This window comes from Toxotes jaculatrix, chromosome 17 (genome assembly GCF_017976425.1).
Source record: "Toxotes jaculatrix isolate fToxJac2 chromosome 17, fToxJac2.pri, whole genome shotgun sequence".
Lineage (NCBI taxonomy): Eukaryota > Metazoa > Chordata > Actinopteri > Toxotidae > Toxotes > Toxotes jaculatrix.
Genome location: NC_054410.1, coordinates 9,514,829 through 9,535,121, shown reverse-complemented (window position 1 = coordinate 9,535,121; position 20,293 = coordinate 9,514,829). Strand labels below are relative to the sequence as shown.

Here is a 20,293-nt window from a genome sequence, read left to right as displayed (position 1 = left end):
TTCTTTGGATAATGTTGATTTATTTGTGCTCCTTTCTGTTTCTCCACATAACCAGGATGTCTGCAGGTCAGTGAAAGTCTGCAAAGTCATTAAATTAAATGAAAATAAAGCCGGCTGTTTTTCTCTTAAGAAACCGACAGAAAACAACAATTTTTGGGGGGCCTTTTTCTACTGTGCAGATAGCCAGGTGAGCTGTCCACATATGCTTCCAGGAAACACCTCAGCACAATGCTAAGCTAAGCCAGTTGCCTCCTAGCTCATGGTCTGCAGTGAGCACACAGAAGTGACCATGATATTGATGTTCTCATGTAACCTGTAGAAAGAAAGAAAAGAAGCCTATTGTATAAAATATCATAATATCCCTTTAACAGTCGTTTTCTTGGTGTCCTTATTCCTATAGTGACATTTATGATTTTAGCATTCATCGTTATAGCTGCACCTAGAGATGCCTTAATATAGCTGTTTATATGCAAGTGTGTTTACATGTATCAGGTCAGCCAGTCAGACCATATGGATTCACAGCAACACCCCCCCCCCCCCCCATCTTCCTTCTCCTCCTCGCCTCTTCCGCCCTTCCTCTGCTCTTTGTGAGTCTGTTTCCTGTTGGGCACAAACACCGGCGCCACACTTCCTTCCCCGTAGCCTGAAGTCACTCAGGAGTGGCACACATACGTATATACTGTACTGTGTATGTTGTGTAACATATAGATCAGTGAACTCATCCACATAAACATTCACACTGCTCTCAGAGACTGGTGACACACTAGTGTGTGTGTGTGTGTGTGTGTGTGTGTGTGTGTGTTTTCAGGCCAGGTTAGTCAGCAGAGACATTTAATGTGTCACTGTCTTTCAGTGTCCCTTGGCTGTCTGCTCATACCACTGTTTAAGGTCAATATGTGGCCAAGGCGTGTTCTGTGCGTCTTCACTGAACTGCATTTACATACTTTTATTATTCCGGACGCCAGTTCACATCCTGCTTGAGCTGAATTCATCTTAAATAGTCTGGAACTAACAAAGACCACGAAAATCGACAGTACAACAGGAAAAGGAGCTTCTCATGTCAGTGTCCTGCTACTAAAGGCACGTACACCCCACCTATATTTAGGTTTCTCATAATCAAGAGCCAGATTTGTTCAAAAAGGGATGTCACTGACTGTACATAGTTCAGTTGAGAACCAGTCATACTTAAAAGAATAGTTAGACATTTTGGGAAAGCATGCTTATACTTTTTCCTTGCCAAAAGTTAGAGCCAGGCTGGCGTTTTTAGGTCTCTAGTATGTGGCTTCATGTTTAACGTGCTTGCATTAGAGTGGCATTTAAAAAGCAAAAGTGCGAGAGCCTCAACCTTTTTTTGGGGGTGTCAGTTTATAGTGATGTTTGGTTTGTTAAGTTGTCATTTCTGTAGCTGGCGCACTTCTTGTTTGCCTGTTCAGCCATGTTGACTGTTGCTCCTCATGCAAAGCGCCTAATTCTCGTTCTCCTTTTTCCAAAGAAACCACTGGTGCTGAAAACAAACAGTGTCTCTCGATTCCTGACAACTAGAGGTAATTTCAAGGAAAAACATAAGCAGTTTAAAATGTATAAAAACATAAAAAAAGTTATTCATATTGTATCATATCAATGGCTCACACAACAAAGGAATATTTAAATGTGTCAAAATTCAAGTCAGGTATCCTATTAATAATAAAATGCGTGTGACCACCTTTGCATGCTTGATGTGGAATGTAATAAGCAGCTCATCTTTCCTTGCCTTAACATATATTCACAGTCTAACTTCTTTATTTACTTAAGAGGACAATCTGTACTAACTAGATTCAGCTTGCCGATATCTCTCGTCTGATCATCATTTCACCTCTTGCTGCCTCTCTTGCTCTCCTCAGCTCTTCTTTCCTCTCTCCATCTTGCAGCAGTGCTGCATTCCTGCTGCAGTAATCCACTCTGGCAGCTACCTGCTCTGCATTCTGTGGAGTCACTCCCTTCATCTCTGCCCTCTCTCTCTCTCTCTCTCTCTCTCTCTCTCTCTCTCTCTCTCTCTCTCTCTCTCTCTTTCTCTCTATCTTTCTCTGCTTACCTCACAGTATTACACACATTTTGCTCTGCACATTTGCTTCATCTAAGCTTTTCTGCTGCTACTCCTTCTCTCTCGCTCTCTCTCTCTTTCTCTTCCTCCCTCATCAGAGAGCCTCTGAGGTCTCCATTCAGCTGCAGCAGGCAGCTAATGCCAAGGCTCAGGCTGATGAAGCACTGGCAAGCTCTGCCAACCAAGCACTGTGTGTGTGTGTGTGTGTGTGTGCGTGTTTATGTGCACCCTCTTGTGCTAGGATGGGAAACCAGTGTATGAGCAGGATGTCAAACAGCCAGGCAGAAGGTGGAAGGGCTGTGTGCTAAGAGCTATTGATGTATCAATGAATTGACTGTGTTTGTAGGCAGTTGTTGGGGGCGGGGTGAGGGCGGGATAAAATGCCCAATCCATCATCGCTGGAGAGTTTGATGATCAGCTGTCATCTCCTCTTGGCTTAGGTACTGGGGACATACATATGTAGCAGCGTGACAGGGGAATAAGGATGAAGGGCAAGGGAAGGAAACAGAAGGAATGCAGCAGCAGACATGGGGGGTTGGATATTTAGGGGTAGAGGTCACATGAACAGGGGGTGACAGTGACAGAGACTGATGGTAAACAGGCAATGTGAGGAAAGAAAAGAATGAATAGTAATAAGGTGCTGTTGTTGTCCTTGACCTTTGGAGGAGGAAAAGGGAAAATACAAAATTGCTGACCTTCCAGTTCGGTTTCACACTCAAGCTGTTCCTCCCAGTGCACCACCATCAGTACACTGAAATGACATTATCACTGACAGCATAAAATTTACTACATGATTTCTATCCCGTGTTATGTGCCTGTTAGTCACAGGCTTTGGCGAGATTTACAATTAGTTCCTTAACCCAGTCCATCTGGGATGACTATGTAAAGCACGGATATGAGGCAGCGTTTTTGTCATAAATCTCACCTCAGCAGTCTGATAAGCCTGTTAATGCATTTGTGCGCTCTGTGGCACCTGGTGCATAGTTACATTTCTCATACTTTGCTCTGTGTGTCTGCAGACGCTCTCTGCCTGTGATACTCTGTGGATGCTGCAGGCCGTGTCTGTCGCTCTGTTATCTTGTGATTGTAAATTAAATGTAGAGTTTGGTAAATGTTTGTTGAACAGAGCATAGTGAGCATAGTCTAAAGTCAGGTTTTAATATTCCAGGCAAAGCTAAAAAACACAGAGAGAGTGCATACCTCTAGCAAGGCAAACCTCCAATTTGTTACAATTTTAATTAAAGAAATTGCTTTTTTTCCTTTTTTTTAGTTTAGATCTGCATTAAATGCACCTAGTTATAGACAAGCTGCCAGGTTTTTTTAATGGTTTGTGAGAAAATGTTAAGCATTATGCAAAAACACTCAATCGTGCTATGTTAAGAAGTATTCAAAAAGAATTCCTGGAAGTGGTTCCCACCAAAAACCAGTAATTTGTTATTTGGCATACCTCGCCACCAGATATTATTGAAATTTGTGAAGTTTTTGAGATATCCCACTGACTCTCAAACTGACAAAGAGGCAGGCTTCTTTGTGCAGGTAATTAAAGAGTCAAAGGCAAAATTATTGATGTCATCCTCTGATCTTATCACTGTTTAGCTCTATCTTAACTTTTGTCTGTCTGCCTCGCCTCATTCTTTCTCAGCCTGACTCACACTTATTCACACGGACATACAGACTGTTAGTTACCCAGTGTTGACTCTAACAAGTGTCATCATGTTATGGTGTTTTCATGTTCTCTTATCAGTGTGAAATGGTGACACACAGACACACACATACACACCCACACACAGACACATTCCTTCCTGGGCAGTTCATCCTCACACACAACTTCACATATCTGTGTGCACTCGTTAAGTCACATAAGGATTTCAGCTGACGTCTGCTGATACCTGAGAGTGTCTGAACAGCTGTTAAGCATAGCTTTAAATAGGTAGCCAGTGTCAGTCCTGACAGAAACTGTGTTAATGGGAGGTCAAAGAGTTTCTCTTCAATTCCATTTAGTCAAAATGAGTTTTAGTCAGTTCCTGAAGTTTTTGTACCTGGTTTTATGTGTTTTAGTTTCTGTTTTCTGGATTCAGGGCTAATAAATTTAAGGCTCTGCACACTGACTTCTCCATAATGATGATCGAATTTCTCTACCATCAGTGCATGTTGAAAGGGTATTTAGGCATTAATAGCAGTAGGCTGATGCCCTAAATCAGGGTCACTGACAGTAGGTGAGCAGGTTGGCTCTTTGCATCCCAACAGTTCACTCAGTGACACAGCTATTCATGAACTCACTGGCTGCTGTGGAGATTAAATCTATGACCTAAGATCACTGGGCCTCAAACTCTACCAAATAACTTGAAAAAAATGACTGCTGTTCAAGAACATAACAAGGAAACATAGTTAAAGAAATCTTAGCGAAGAAAAGTTAGTGGAAAAAGTTATTGTATGTTATAGGATAGAAAGTAGCTTCATTTGAGTTCTGGTGGGTTGCTCATATTTGATCAGGTCCAACTGAATCTGTTACTCAGATCTCAATTGCTATACGAAATAATGAGAAAAATAACATTAAGAATACAGTGTTGATGTTACTTATTGGTTTTTTTTTTTGTTTGTTTTGTTTTTTCAGAGAATGACCTATACTGGATTTTTGAGGCCAAAATCAATATTTGAGAGTTGATGGTAAATCTGATAAATCAGCCAGGCTGATATTAGCTTATTGCAGATGTATTGATATCTGTGTATTTGTTGGCTGATAAGTAACAAAAAAAATGCCTGGTTGATATATTTATCATCTGGGCACTGTTTTGTCATTCATTTTTTCCTGTCTTTCATTGCCTTGCCATTCATATTGATCAACTGATCAGTGCTTTAAATAGGCTTACACTATTTTTTGGCTTTGTATTTAGGATCTGAAAGCTTGTTGTTTTAGAGCCCTGTCTGGCTTTTTTTTTATCTTTATGCCTCTCTCTCTCTCTCTTTGCTGGTCACACTAGTTTATCATGGCACATCTTAATGTCATGTCAGCGTGGTTGGACAGTTACGTCTCCAGTTGGAGTCTTCCTGTCTCTCACTTCTCAGCTGGGACTTCCCATGGATTCATTCAGACAGCAAATGACACATACACATAAACGCCTTCACAAACCAACAGTCTGATGTAATGCTTTCCTTTAAGTCATGTTACTGTCTGATCATGCAGTTTGTGTAAATCTGTAGGCAACTAATTTGTTAGAGAAGTTTTTTTTCTGTTACAAAGTACTGATCATTAATATTTTACCGCCTCTCCCTGGATTTGAAGTAGCTGTGTAGTTTTTGTTATCTGTACAACAGTCGCACTATTTAGCAGCAAAAACTCGGTCTTATTGTCCAAGTTCTCGTCAGACTGATGCAGTTCAGCTCAGCTTGGTTTGGCTCAGCTGCAGTGTGAAACAACACAATCTGCTCTCCTAATCAGGGCCTCCCTCCTGTTTGCCCCAGTGTCTCGTGTGGAGTGTTTTGCATGTTTACGGTGTCGGTGACCTCTGACCCCAAACACAGAGGGCAGCAGGCCGAGGACATGCCGGAGTGGAGTTAGGAAATATTTCATGGAAGCTTGATGGCAGGTCACACGGGACATAAATTTGTGTGTTTACATCAATAACAAGAGCATTGCCAAACTTGTGTTCAACTGAAGCTCGCGTTCAAGTGTTTACACGCGTAGCCCCACAAATATTCAGATGTAGTAATTTAACTGCACATTTATAGTTTTAGTATTAAATAGTTAAAAAGTTATAGCAGTTAAAAATCCTTCAAAGGCCAGTGAGTGAGTGGATATGTAGAAAAAGTAAATGTGTTGCGTTATGTAATTCAGTGTCTGTCCATAGCAACGCCATCACATTTGAAATTTGATTTCAGCAGGATGTGTTTAGAGAAAGGAGATTCATTCAGCGCCTTTCACACATCTGTTGAAGAGGCCTTCACTGGTCAAAACTTTTGGATAGTTGAACAGTTTTGGAACGCTTTATTTTTCCTGTAAGACAATAACTCACCACATGATTAGAGCTGATAACAGACAATGATGATGTGTCAGCCTGTATAATTTTTTTTATGAGATACATTTTTTGATAAGGATCCCTTAAATAACATTTTTTTTCCTATGGAAGAATGACTTATGTAATGCAGATGCTGTGTCTCAGTTACTTCCAACATACAGTATCTTTGACTTTTATATACTATAGTTTATTTTCACTTGACCTTTATGCTGTTATGATGCAGTAAACCTGCCTTAAGCCAGTGTCAGTCAGTATATCAGCCTGGCCAATCATCAGTTTAGCCCTGGAGTCTACCTGAACTGATTATTCTCACTATAATTTAGTTGCTAGTTTAAATTACTACTGGACCTTTGAAGGCCTCTAATTCATAGAATCTCCGTGTCAATAACTACTGACACACTACAGCTGATTCAGCTGGGTTTTGTGTCATTGCAGGTCTGTGCTGACACAGAGGGGGATTGGAAAGATACTACGAGTAACAGGGAAATGTAGAGAGTGTAGCAACCCTCTCTCTCTGTTTTGGTGCGCATCCATTTGGCTGAAGTGTTGTTGAGCAAGATACTGAATCCCTCCCCGACTGCACTGTGTGATACTTTGTATTTTCATTGAACTGACTAGATTTAAGTTGCTCCAGATCTCCTTGGCTCCAGATCCCAGGCTCTGCATGAGGACCAGCTATCAACTGACTGGCCAGTATTTTCGGGTGCTGCTGTTTTAAATAGAGCATCTAATATCTTTTCCCCCGGCTCTGCTTCTTGATCGCAGCAACAGCGGCCGGTGCATGTAATCCTCTGCGCCGTGTTGTTTTCCGATGAAGAACATTCTCTAATTTACTTTTCTGCCGCCACAATCAGGAGCAGAGCTGAAAAGCTTTTTGGTCGCTTTAAAAGTGAAGCTTCAAAGTCACATCTTCAATCAGGCCATAAACAGAGAAGACACACATTTTGTGTATGTGTAGAACCATCATACTCTGGCTTGAAAGCTGACAGGTCAGACACTGTAACTCCTCTGGCTTTTCTCTCTTGCCCTGCCATGCCTGTCTCACCCTTCCTTCCTCCTGTCTCTGGCATTTCTCATCCCCCCTCCCCCATATTTCCCTCTCTCTTCTTATCATGCCCTCTTGTACAAGCAGAGTGCTGTTTTTTTTTTTAAGCCCCAGCAACAAGACTCTTGATGTGGATAGACAGGGAGGGGAGGAGAGACCTAGAAAAGGCTGCGGGTTACTGGGCTAAGACCGGAGAGAGGATTGTTAAGTTAAGCCAAGCGTTCAAACCAAAACTTACTGTGACAGTCACATAAAGGTTTATCATAAAGAGAATATTCACCTACCCTAGCATAACCTTTGAACTCATTGGCTGGCCAGAAGAAGGATACAGAAGAGGAACAGGCTTTAAATTGAGATTTACAGTCATACTTGTTATTATAACCCCTGTGACCCCGTGTATGTACTGTATATATGTATGTACTGTGATGAATTAACAAATCACTCATCTAAATTGTTGCTGCTTAATTATTTGTCGATCAGTTAGGTGACCAATTGATTCACCTCTAATTTTTAATCTGGCGTCTATACTCTGATTTACAGTTTGCCTGTATTTGTCAGAGTTTTCCTGATGGGGTAAATCCTATCGTCTGGTATTCCAAAGACATTTGAATAAATATAAAGAATGTCCTTATCCAGCAATAGACCTTTTCTTGCTGTTGCTTTTTTTCTGTTATTTTCTCTTTTTTCTTCCTTCACTCACTCTATTTTTTTTTTCTGCAAGTGTTCAAAACCATAAAGAGCAACTTGTTCCTCTTAAAATGTAAAATAAGTTCAAATTGCTTACAAATGACAGGAAGTCCAAACTGGAATGAAGCTAAATGACCGTGCTGAGCATTCCTACTCATCAACAGCCAGGGCTTGGAAGAATGACCCCAAGGTTGATGGAGCAAAAATTTGATGACGAAAGAATATTTTAACAATAGACAGCATCTGCTTTGTCATTTATAGGGGTTCTGCGGTTAACTTCTATGTCCTCTCCCATAAACAAGTCTATTTTTCTACCAGACACGACGTTTTGTTTACCCACTATTTCACCACATTTCGATACTGATACTGTAAGTGGTCATTTCATCCAGGATTTTAAGGAAAAAATATCCAAGGAGAGTAAGTGTTCCCATCCAATTCCAGCTCGCTTTAATGAACTAGCTACATGACCTTAGTTCCTTATCCATTTTTCTGCTGAAATCCAACACTGCCTTTCATTTCTTTACCATTTTTCCAGAAGCGGTGCAAAACTGAAGGGGTGAAAGAAACAGAGAAAAAAGTAACATGACAGCACAGGAAACGACAAACCGAACATTATGGGATGCCGATTTTCTTTTTCTTGGAAAAGCGGAAAAATTCAGGCCAAGCATCAGGTCTCCACCATCTTGTGGCTTCCACTGCTGCGCCAGCATCCATCCACTGCAGTCAGCCCTCCTCACACACACACACACATTCACATTCACATATTCAAACTAGCAAAAACCCCCCTACATGAAGATGTGGTTGAGGCATTTTGATTGGATCCGGGCCTTTTATTAACTACCGTTTATGAGGCAGAAGAGCTTCAGACCCATAAGTTCCAACCCAACGTCAAGTGCAAAAGAGAGGGGATTTTTTTGTTCTTTCTCTCTTGCCTTCCTTCTCTCTTTCATGGAGAGAACAGAATGTACTGAAGGCAACAGGCAGGCAGGAAGAGAGTGGCTAAAGCCCTAATGATATGGTATATGATTGTAACCTTGGTGTGTGTGTGTGTGTGTGTGTGTGTGTGTGTGTGTGTGTGTGTGTGTGTGTGTGTGTGTGTGTGTGTTTGAGAGAGTGCAAGCGTAGTGGATGGACCTCTTCAACAAAGTTTTACTTACAAGTCCTTAGGTTTTATCTATCAAAGACAGAATGAAGCCCCTCTGGTTTTCCCACTTTTCCTGCCTCTTGCATGCATCACTATCTGCCCCCCCACCCCACACAGCCCTTAAATCACCCCTCAGACCACACGCTGAATCTTTGGGACCCCTGAGGGTCTTGGGCCACTGAGGCCGTTGCTTGCTTTGCCCAGTTATTTATTCCAGCCTTGCTTTGCATCAGTGACATTATTGTTGTGTCCTTGTGGCTCATTTTTTGTTTTTCTTAGTCTGCTGCTGGCATTGTTTCTGAATCTACCTTGCTTGCTACCATTCTTCAGCTAATTCACCCCCCACACTAAATTTCCATCCTCACTGTCTAACCAAAGAGCCGCACAGACTTATTCAGATAGAGCTCATCTCAAACTGCGCTCTCTGGCAGCCTACCCTTTTCCTGCTGATCAACACTCTCAGTGCCCTGCGTCTCACAACAACGACAGTAGGAGTGCAAAATGGAGTGAAAGGTCAAGTAGGGAACTTCCTGTCCGGGTTTCAGGAAGTGGAAGGTGCCAGAGTCATAGTGTTGTACTAAGCAGCCAGTCGGGACAAGGTTTAAGCTGTTTTCAGTGTTTAATTTATATAAGGCTGTGAGTGTAGATACAGATGATATTCTGTGGTCAGATCTGGGTCTGGTAATCACAAAATTCACACAGATTTGCTGCATCGTCAGGACAGTGCAACAGTTGCAAGAGCCAATCGGGGACTGTGTTCAGAATCCACTCGCTGAACTGAAATCGTCTGGGCTCATAACTGTCCTGATCCATCTGATGCTCAGAGCAGACAAAAGTGAAATCTTAGAAACATGTTTTATGTATTCTCTGATTCTTGGCCATTAAACCCAGACAATGCCCTGGTTTGGAGTGAGCTTCAGCAGAGAGAGGGCCTAGGAGAGCCTGTTAGTGGCCTGGTTAAGAGCATTCAAGGCAGAGCGAGGGCCTGGCAGTGCCCTGGTTATTCTGTCATTAGGAATGTGTCTGCATAAAAGGGGTCAGTTTCCCTGCCTCAGAGTCCCTACCCCCCTCCAGGTTTTCCATAATTGTCAAACAAAGCACAGAACAGGGGAATGAAACTCTGTGTTCAATCTGAGCCAAGTTCAGAATACCTCAGCAAACCACCTCCCACCTTACTTCCTTCTCTCCCTTCTCTCCCTTCTCCATGTTTTCAAATCGGCTCTCAGCCGAACAGCTCCACATCTTTTGCTTTTCATGCTGCAGTCTCGAAGACCAATAATAAACTTTGGAATATCCTCCCAATTCATGAGTATCCAGGTGTGGAAAATCAAAGGAGCACAGCAATATTAGAGTTTATGAGCACTTATCTATGTGGGTCATGGTTCTAAATGGAATGAATTCATGGTTTAAGGCTAAATACTGATGGCCTACATTCCTTCTCCATCATTTCTTCAACTCTCATCTCTTGCTTCTCTCATTCCTACCACTAGTTTCTCCTCTCCTCCTTTCCACCTCACCCACCATCCTTCGAGCTCCCCCGTCTTGTCCTGAATGTAGCTAATGAGGCCCCAGCCCTGCGATAAGTGAATCAGGTATGTTGATTGGTTTGGCAGAGGCGGGCCCTTGCCAGAGTTGCTTTGCACGCACCGCCGCCCCTTAAAAGCGCCCACTTGGCCGTGGTGGTGTGCGTGTCAGAGAGAGATGGAGGGGAGAGATGAGGGAGGGAGGTGGAGAACTGGCAAAGAAATAAAGGGAGAACGAGAGGAGAGGTAGGCAACCTGCCAAGGCAGGAGTAGCCGGACGTAATGAAAAGCCATTACTAACCAGGACGAGGCTTGACCAGGGCCGTTCTCAGAGTTGTTGAACTTCAAAAATTATCAGAAATAACTTAAAACCAAAAGTAGAAAGACCGAACTTGAAGGATGGACAGTAGGACCACCAGATCGGAAAAATATCAGTCTAGTTTGGCCTCCAGGAATCACTTTTTCTCCTCAGGCACGTTGTCATTCTCTTAAGTTTTTCAGTGGTTGCATTTTTCCCTGAGCTGCATAGTGCAGTCTGAAGAGCTGTCATAAAGAATTGAACTATAGCTATTGAATTTTTTTTGTTGCCAGTGAGCGCTCTCTGTTTTTAATAGATATATGGGAATTTGTCATTGTATTTTTACTCCACTGGAACAGGATCAGTCAGGACAGGTTTGGACCACAGCAACCACCTCAAGACAACAGAGAAAAATTGGTCTACAACTCACTTAACAAGCCACAGCTGGGCAAAGCTAACGCAACGCAAAAATGACTTTATTGACTAAGGTGTTTTGGCATTCGAGTGGACAGCTAGGCTGGCAGTTTTTTCTCCAACATTTTTCCCCATCTGTCTTCTCCCCTACTCCCTCTTCAGTCCATGTTCTTTATTTCCCTAAAGTCTTGCACTGCGCTGAGCAGATTACCAAACCTCTAGACCTCATGAAAGTGAAGAATAATTAAAATGCTACAGCTAAAGGCTTTGAGTTCAGATTCTACTTCTTCATAAAGTAATCGTTGCCATATTGACTTTCAAAGCTTATTGCCTTGGTTTATGTTCAGCAAGACTTTTAATGAATTGTGGGAAGAGTGGTTTGGGCTTTTTACACCAAATGAAACGATAGAATATATATGAAGCTTTGCTGGAGTAAACCATAATGGCAAGTTATACCTTGTTGTATACCATGTACGCACATAGTTCATGTAGATTAAAAGATTTAGTGAATTTACTGCTCTGGTTGATGTTTTTACAGCATTAAAAGTTGTTTAATGTGAAATAAACCTACAGTAGTCTTTATATGTAGTGGTTTGTAGCTTTAGAAAGGCAGTCTTTGAACATGGTAATGCATGTGAGCGGGAGGAGGAGACGCGTAGTGGTGGCTGGTTGTCAGGGGGTCGATAAGCGATGATGTGTGCAGATGTTATGTTCTACGCTTAGGTCAATTTCTTTCCCTCGCGGTCAGCGGGGGAAGCTCGGCTGAAGGACGGGGAGGGGGAAGGGGAGTAATAGGATTTAGAAGGAGTAGGAAAGCTTGCTACCTGAATCATGCATGAGACAAAAGCATCCGCTGTTAGATTTGTGGAGGCCGTGCTGACAGGCAGACATGCTGTGTGCTAATAATCTATGTTCTCATAACATGGAGCCATGCTGGGTCCACAGACGAGAGCTAGCAAATTGTAATGGCTATAGAAACATAAATATGATCCAACCTTTGACATAATTGTACGTTTGTAGTGATTAAGGGATTTCTTTAATGTTTGTTAATGTTATTTATGCCTGATAGTCTCTGTTGCAAACTGACAGAGCAATTCATTTATCATCACATCCATCCCAAGTGACCATGAATGGTCTCGTGTTGTAACGGGCCTGTGATGTGATTACCATGGTGACGGCTGTGTATGTGTGCAGATGGGCTATGTGAAGGAGGCCGGTGTTATTGAGAAATGCTGCTGTCAGCAGAAGCAGGCAGGCAAGCAGAAATCGATGTTGGATACAACAGCATGGAGACGACAAAGTGTGTGTGTGTGTGTCTGTGTGAGTATGTGTGTGCAGGCATGTCGAAACCCCCATACTCATGCACACGTGAGCTGTCCCACCCCCAGCTCCTTTGTAGGACACGCAAGGTGAAATACATGGTGGCTCAAAGGTAAAAAGGAAGAGAGGAGCATTTTGCAGTAATTGAGAAACCTGTCACATTTGTAATTGCTATAAAATTTAGCCAGAGCAAGATTTGTTTGTGTATGTGCCAAACTGTGTACAAGTGTGTTTTTATAGGCCATGAGTTGGTGTTTGGTCTCATTTAGCCCTGTCCTATGGTTTGTGTCATAGCAATTACATGGAACTGTAAAATCATACAGTATGCTGACTGTGCTCGTCTGCTTGTAGTGTGCAGTCAGCTAATCTCTCTCTTCTCTTGCTGCTTTTCTTCACTTACTGAGCCGCGTTCTGAGAAGGCAAATGACTGTCATTGACAAATCAGAGATGACTAAATGTTGTTTCCTCTGTCCCTCCTACAGATGACAGATTCACCTGCTAAACACCACTCTGAGGGATCTTCAAAGTTTTAAAGCGACAGTCAAGAAAAGAAAACAAGACAGACCGCCAAGAGAAAGGAGTATTTCCTCAAGATCCTGAAGGATTTGCCATCACCACCACACAAATGTGGACCTCCCGAAACGCTGTCATCAAATAATCTGATCAACGAAACAAACACGATTGATAAAACACAAAACTTTTGTAGCCATGTCTGATCATAAGGACATGACACATCGCCACTTGCGGCACAAGCTGCAGAGTCTTGGCCGTAGACTGGATGAACTTGAAGAAGCCACCAACAAGCTGCAGAAGTCAGAGGATGAGCTGCTGGACCTGCAGGTCAGTACTGGTTGATTTGTGACAATGTGTATGTTTGTGTGTGCATTTCTGAGGCATTGAGCTGAGCGAGGTAAAACAGAAGTACAATGCAAAAAATAGATTAATGAATGGCTGAACTCTTTCTCCTCTTCAGGACAAGATCATCCAGGCAGAGGGCAGCAACTCGTCCCTGCTTGGCGACGTGGAGGCCCTGAGGAAACGTCTCCTGAAGATCCAGGGTAAAGATGAGGAGGTACGCAAAGCTGAGGACCTCTGCCGCACAGTCAGAGAGAAACTGGAAGAGGAGGAAAACCTTACAAAGGAGCTTAAGGCTGAGATTGAACGTCTACAGCGGAGAATGGCCGAACTGGAAAAACTGGAAGAAGCTTTTGGGAAAAGCAAGTCTGATTGCAGCCAGCTCTGCCTCAGCCTCAATGAGGAGAAGAACTTGACCAAAAAGCTCTCGTCTGAGTTGGAGACCCTCAAAGCCCGTTTGAAGGATGTTGAGGGGTCTGAGACGAAGCTGGACAGAGCAGAGCAGGCTTTGGCCATGGAACTTGAGAAACTCAAAGGATTCACCCAGACCTTTGTGAGTGAGCGTAAGAGGCTGCTAGAGAAACAGAGAGAGGACGAGAAGATCATTTTAAAGCTGACAGAAAAACTGGAGCACCAGAAAAATCGCCTTGGCATGTCATCTGACTCTGGCCGGGCAGATTTCATGAGGTCACGAATTGAAGATGAGCTCTCATCCACAGGGCTCCTTTCAAGTAAGCTGGCTGGGCACAAGAAGAAACTTGACTACTTCAAGTTGCCTGATGACAACATCAGTCTTGTGAACAAATCTGAAAATGAGAAGAACAGCAGTCTTGAAGGTTCACAGGAGGAGGACAACAAAGTTAAGGAGTTGACACAGGAAGTAGAGAGGCTGAAGAATCGCCTCAAACAGCTAGAGATAGTGGAGGAGGATTTGAAGAACTCAGAGTTTAAAAATGGCGAACTTAATGAGAAGTTCCAGTTGGAACGAAACCGGGCTCGTCAACTGAGTGAGCAGGTGGAACAGCTCAGGACGCAGCTGTGTGGAAAAGGTGGGATCGGAGGACACGGAACCAGTAATGTGGGTAAGCACGGCAACGGGAGCAGCAACATTTGCAGCAACAGCCCTGCTAACGTCCTGGAGAATGGCAAAGCCGAGAATGAAGAGATTATTGTGAAGGGTGGTTTCAGACAAGAGAAGCCTAAATATAGGAGTGCTGCAGCTGTCTCAGAACCGAGCTCCCCCAAACACAGGAACAGGGATCTCTCTCCTCAGCATAAGAGAGACACTAAGCTGAGGAGCAAAGAGCTGAGCCACTCTGAGGAGAGCTCTCCTAAGTCCGTGAGGAGAGCCCTCAGTCCTGCTCACAAAAGCAGGAAGACACCCAAAACCCCAACTACTGCAGTTTCATCCGATAATGGAATAAGAGACACAGGACGAGGAACTGAGGAGAAGGTGAGAGGAGCCACATACAGCTCTGTAAATACGTCTTCTAGTGATATTAAAAAGGTTTCTGTTCTTAGTCGCTACCCTCCGGCTGCAAATGACCAGAAACCACTGAGGACAACTCACAAACAGACTGATGGGGAGACAAAAAAGAGCAGGGTAGAAAAGTTTTCAAAATTGTATGTAGGTAGTGATAGCGAATCAAACAACTCTGATGTAGTGCCTGACAGCTCCAGTAACATCAACAGTATCTCTGGACTAGAGAAGGACACAGCATCTGCCTCAGATCAGGAATCAGTAGACCAGGTTCAGGAATCTGCCTCTGTCGCTTCCACTCTGTCCAAAGCTAACGGATCATATACAGCCTACAGATCACACATCACTCCTCTGCAGACCAACGACCAGGGGTCAGAGGGTCATTCCTCAGCTTCAGAAACAGAATCTACTGGTTCAAGGCCCTCTGAACCAGAACCTGTGACTGAGACATCCACTGCAACCGTAAGCAGTCGAGCTACAACCTCCAGATATCCCAGATACTCCCATGTCCATGACTCACATTCGGAGGGCTCTTCCTCCAGGAGCTCATTTGATGAGGAGCTCCACAGCAGGGCACAGTCAGCGGAGGGGGGCCACCAGGGCCCCATGCATACTCCGTCAGGGATTGAGATCCAGCGAGTGTGCAGCCCACGTGAGGCGCTGAGGTCAAAAGCTGTCATCAAGCCTGCTATTGTTGAGATTGACAGGAAGGAAGTGATGATTTCAGAATCTTTGTCCACCAATGGCAAACCCAAAATCTCCACTAAACCAATTGTGACCACGACTAGTAAAATGACCAGTAGTATAACCATCTACCCCAACGACCCGAGCTCTTCCAGAACCAGCAGCCGCAGCAGCAGCGTGTGCAGTGAACCCATGCCCATCAAAGAACGCCACACCTCCACCAGTAACATCCTCATAGGTAAGTTTTAACACTTCACAGACCGGTTTCGCTTCAATGAACACTGTAGGTCCTGCAATTTGTATGAAGCCTTCTGTAGTCAGAAATCTTGTCCTGGTATTGTGCGAGCATACTGTATTTGTCAGCACTTTTGAAAGTTTTTGGTCATAGATTAAAGAATTAGAAAAAGCCGTAAGCATGGCTAAAAATGAGATGTTTTGAAGGATATTGCATTTCTGTTGCATCAGTAAAATGTTTTGCTTAGAAAATATTTGATATCATCTTGCATATTTCCAGGCCCCAGCAATGAGCACCATGGCAGTATTTCCGTCCCGTATGAAATCTCCATCCCCAAGAGTGAGATCACATTGCGACCATGCCAGGACCAGGACTGTGGGACAGACGACCACAGTGATTCCTCATCAAGGTCCAAACTCCACAACACTTCCAGAGTGGAGACCACCACCAGCCATCTGTGCTGCCAGCGCAGCAACTTCAGCCTCCGGTCCCCAGACACCATGTCCGCAGACCTCAACGACACTGAGTCAGGCTTCGAGAGCAGCAGCAGTACCACCACTGTCACCAGCTGGAGAAGCCAAAGACAAAGCCAGCACTCCCAAGAAGACAGTTTACCAGACATGAAGAATGTGACCATGAGAAGCACTTGGAGGAACAGAGGCACCGGGTCAGTGGATGAGACAGGCCGGGGAAGAGGGCCTACTAGGATGATGACAGATGGCGTGTCTGAAGACGAGGCTGAAACTGCAACAACATGGAGGGCTTACCGGGCAACCACGTTTGACACGGAAGAAACGATAAGCAGTGGCACAGCAGCTGGTGGGAATGCTGCAGCACAGAAGGGAGCCAAGCCGTCCCCTGCAGAGGTAAGAGAAGTGAAAATAAATTGAGGGAAAGGAATGTGCTACTTCATAGGTGCATAATGTTGTTTGTTGTGTTGCTCCCTCTTTCAGGTGTACATGCGTAGGATCAACAGTGTGGTTACAAACACTAGAGAAGGGGAGGAACCAGTGCTTCGCCGAGGCAAGCGTTCTCAGTCTCCCACTGTAGAAACAGGAGGCCTGGGAAGGACCATACCCCACGCACCTGTGACCTCTCAGTCCTGGGGCCGCTCATACACACAACAACCACTGGTAAGACAACCAGCTTTAGGTTTTTACACTTTTCTCCTCTCATAAGAAGGAAAGGGTGATCAGTGATAGCACTATCTCAACATAAAGATTCCAAAGGTTGCACAGAAAAAATATTAGAGCTTTTAATTTTACTTTCACTTTGTTTTTTGACTATAAGGGAAGAAATCAGGTTCCTTAAAGAATGCACCAACAGAATATAATAGAAATCAATGTATGTTTTTTCCCTTTAAAGTAGCTTCTGTTATCCAGAATGTGTGGTTATCACTGAAACATATTTCTTTATAGTTTTGTTTATGTTGAATGTCAAAAGTAATTCACTGACAGCTTTTTCCTGCCTCTCTCATTCATTCTAAACTCTAAACTCTAAACAAAGCTCCCATATATTACCCCACATGTGGCTTCTAAAGAAGTCTCTTCCAGATGAAAAGTTCTATACAGGTGGTGGTTATGATCTGTAACCCTCTGCAAATAGTTTTGTCTTGAAGATAAAAGTCCAGAAAGTACAGCCGCAGGGCTTAGCTCCTGGTGTGTCCACTTTGCATGAGAGCTTAGCTTGTATTTTTCCCTGACGCCAGGCTCTACGACTTCGAGCTTAGCACAGCAGTTCTGTAGGCCCCACTCCTGCTGCCCCAGTAAGGACAAAGAGAAAAGGGTGGGACACGAAAAGAAGAGGGAGGATGGAAATGAAAAAGACCTCAACAGGGGGAAAAGAAGGTTAGGAAAACCTCAAGGAGAAGAAAATAACTTTCTTGTATTTAAATGCGCGACCACATTACAGTCTGTGCCCCTGCCAGGCTGCATTTCTGTTCTACACAAACATTACTGAAGCTCAAATACGTACCTCCACATAGCATACGCATAGGTGTGCATTTGTGCATTGATACACATATGTGTTTCTGTGTTGCACACATTGTGTGCACGTCTCTGACTGTGCTTACATTAGTGGCTTTAATTAGAATTTTTCATCCGCAATTAGAAATACTGATATTTAGGTTTTCTTTTCACATCCATTACGGCGAAACTGTAAACACAGCCTGAAATTTAACTTCTCTAACACTTAGGAGTGATTGTGGAGCTGCGTTATTATCAACCCATTTCTGTACAAAGAGCCCTATCAAACCTGATGATTGCATGTGCATGTGCACATGCATTCACATGTGAGATTGTGTGCGTATCTATGATTAAATTAATGGAGTGAGAAAGTTTATACAAGTCTTCAGAAAGATGAGGTGAAAACTACTAATGGGCTACAGTATTAACTTACTTGTCTATTGGGTTATAATGTATTGTCAGATGACTGCAATACTGCTTACAGAGTCAGCTCCATGGCTATAATAACATGTCAGTCTGTCACTTTGACAAACTAGGCTGGACTAAAGGCCTTTGAGTAAAATCTCTCTGTTTTCCCGTATAAATAAACTGGATGTTGCCAAGGAGACAGACACACATGCAAAGTGTCTGCTGATTCATCTGTTATCTTTGGTCTCATTTGCGATCAAAGGCAATAAAGATATCTTTAGTTGAGTTGGTTTTTTTTCTTGCTGTTTATACTTTACTGTTTATTGCACAGAGATTTTTTTTTACTAACCAAAATGGGTTCCAAAGTACCAACGTCTGGCATCAGATTCCTGGTCAGATTTCTAATCTTTATTTAAATCACAGTTTTGGCATTTTATTCAGTATTTCTGTTTTCAAACAGTTATTGTACAGATGCATGTTTTTATTTAACTTACATTTTATAATTAACACATTGGATTATTTTGTTAAATGTAAAGGGTTTTTTTTGTTGAAAAACCAAAGTAGGATCTTGGTATAGCTATCAAAACTCAGGTACACATATCAGCACTGCTGTAAAAATATTTCACACGTTATCCAGCACTACCTTTTACACTGTAGTACTGTCACAGCCTGCAGGGGCCCACATGAACAGCTGTTATTCGCACTACTTCTTTCTCATATCTTCAGAATTGTTGTGGTTATACTAACAGTTTAAGATACAGACACACAGCACTGCAGCATTCTTAAGGGGTCTCTCATCTAAAGCCATCTGAGCCATTGTTTGCAATATTAACAGCTAACATGGCCTTAGAGCTGTAATTGCCCACAGGGTCCATCCCTCTCATTAGCCTCAATGGGCTTAATGAAATCTGTTTAACACTGAGCCCTGACCCTTAACGCCCCCCCTTCAGCTCTGATATAGGCTGGTAGAAAGAGCGTCAGAGCACAGCCATCTTTGTTTTGTCTCTGACTCCTCCCCTGCCTCTCTTTTCCATCCTTCCCCCCCCCCGTCTCCCTTTTTAATTGATCATTCAAACCCTGACATGGACAAAGTGACTTGAAATCATGCACTGGAGGAGCTCTGTCAGGGTAAGCACCCACGTTAGTTCCAACACAGAGCCATGACCTCAGCTCTGCTTTTCAGGGTAACCGCCGGCTATTCTTGTCTCAGTTCAGATGATAAGTCTCCTGCTCTCCTCCTTCTCTTGTCACACATCACTCACCCCCGATCTCCCTGGTTACCCTGGAAATAGCCTATCGAACCAGTCCCCTGCCCTGTCACTGATGTGGTAAATCAGCAGTGGCCTGCATGTTCTGTTGTCACTCCTTCACTTTTTTGTCAGTCGTGCACTTTGTACTTTATTATGGGAATTTCCTAAACCCACTTAGTTGACTCTGTGGTACAGTAAAACCTTGTTCATCCTGATTCCTGATGCATGAATTGGCCACTGCGCTCGGGCAGCAATTATGAGCAGAAATTGCTACAGTGCAAAAAAAACATGCTTCAAATCATAATTGGGCTTTGAAGCATGTCTTGGAGCGCAGCCGATCATCTTTGGTTTGGATTTTCAGAACATTTCAGTGGTCTGAAAAGCGTTCATTCCCAAGAGGTTTGGATAAATACAGCTGTAGTTAGGACAGTGGGAGGTTGGGATTAGTTTGTGATTGCAGTGTCAAAGGTTGATAGAAGAGGGTTTTATTATTACAAGCTTGCAGATGGACACATGTAGTTTGATGGGAGTGGAATGTAACTAGTCATCATTAACTAACATGAAATTGATCACAGGGTATCTGTACTCCTCTACCTTTGACCAAAGCTTGATCCATTAAAAGTTTTTCATGTAGATAGCAGCTGCTTATATATGGTGTTGTGATGTTATTGTGTTATTATTTTAGACATTTATTCCAATTAAGTTATTTTTTAGAAAAAAAAGAGTGGTAGAAAAGGTATCCTGACCTACCACATCAAAGGCTCCCCAGTACTGAGAGTAGTGAAGACTGAAATCAGCTTACTGCGGAGAGACACTATTGATCAATAGTCATTAAGGAGGAGACAACACTCCTGATTCTTTTAAGTACCCTGGAGCAGCCTGGGCAAACT

At 43.2% G+C, this 20,293-nt stretch overlaps 1 protein-coding gene across 4 annotated transcripts in view; it reads left to right on the top strand.

Moving 5' to 3' along the window:
* The window catches only part of luzp1 (leucine zipper protein 1), a 56,512-nt gene that overhangs the window by 18,002 nt on the left and 18,217 nt on the right, over positions 1 to 20,293 (top strand). For 2 of the 4 annotated variants that reach the window (XM_041060413.1, XM_041060411.1), the window contains exons 3-7: positions 1,493 to 1,544; positions 13,010 to 13,367; positions 13,501 to 15,784; positions 16,061 to 16,647; positions 16,735 to 16,914. In XM_041060413.1, the coding sequence (XP_040916347.1) occupies positions 13,236 to 13,367; positions 13,501 to 15,784; positions 16,061 to 16,647; positions 16,735 to 16,914 (3,183 nt within the window). In that variant the 5' untranslated portion in view covers positions 1,493 to 1,544; positions 13,010 to 13,235. Of the gene's footprint in view, positions 1 to 1,492; positions 1,545 to 13,009; positions 13,368 to 13,500; positions 15,785 to 16,060; positions 16,648 to 16,734; positions 16,915 to 17,489; positions 17,571 to 20,293 lie in introns of those variants that run through there. The other 2 variants (XM_041060414.1, XM_041060412.1) reach the window with 2 other exon arrangements.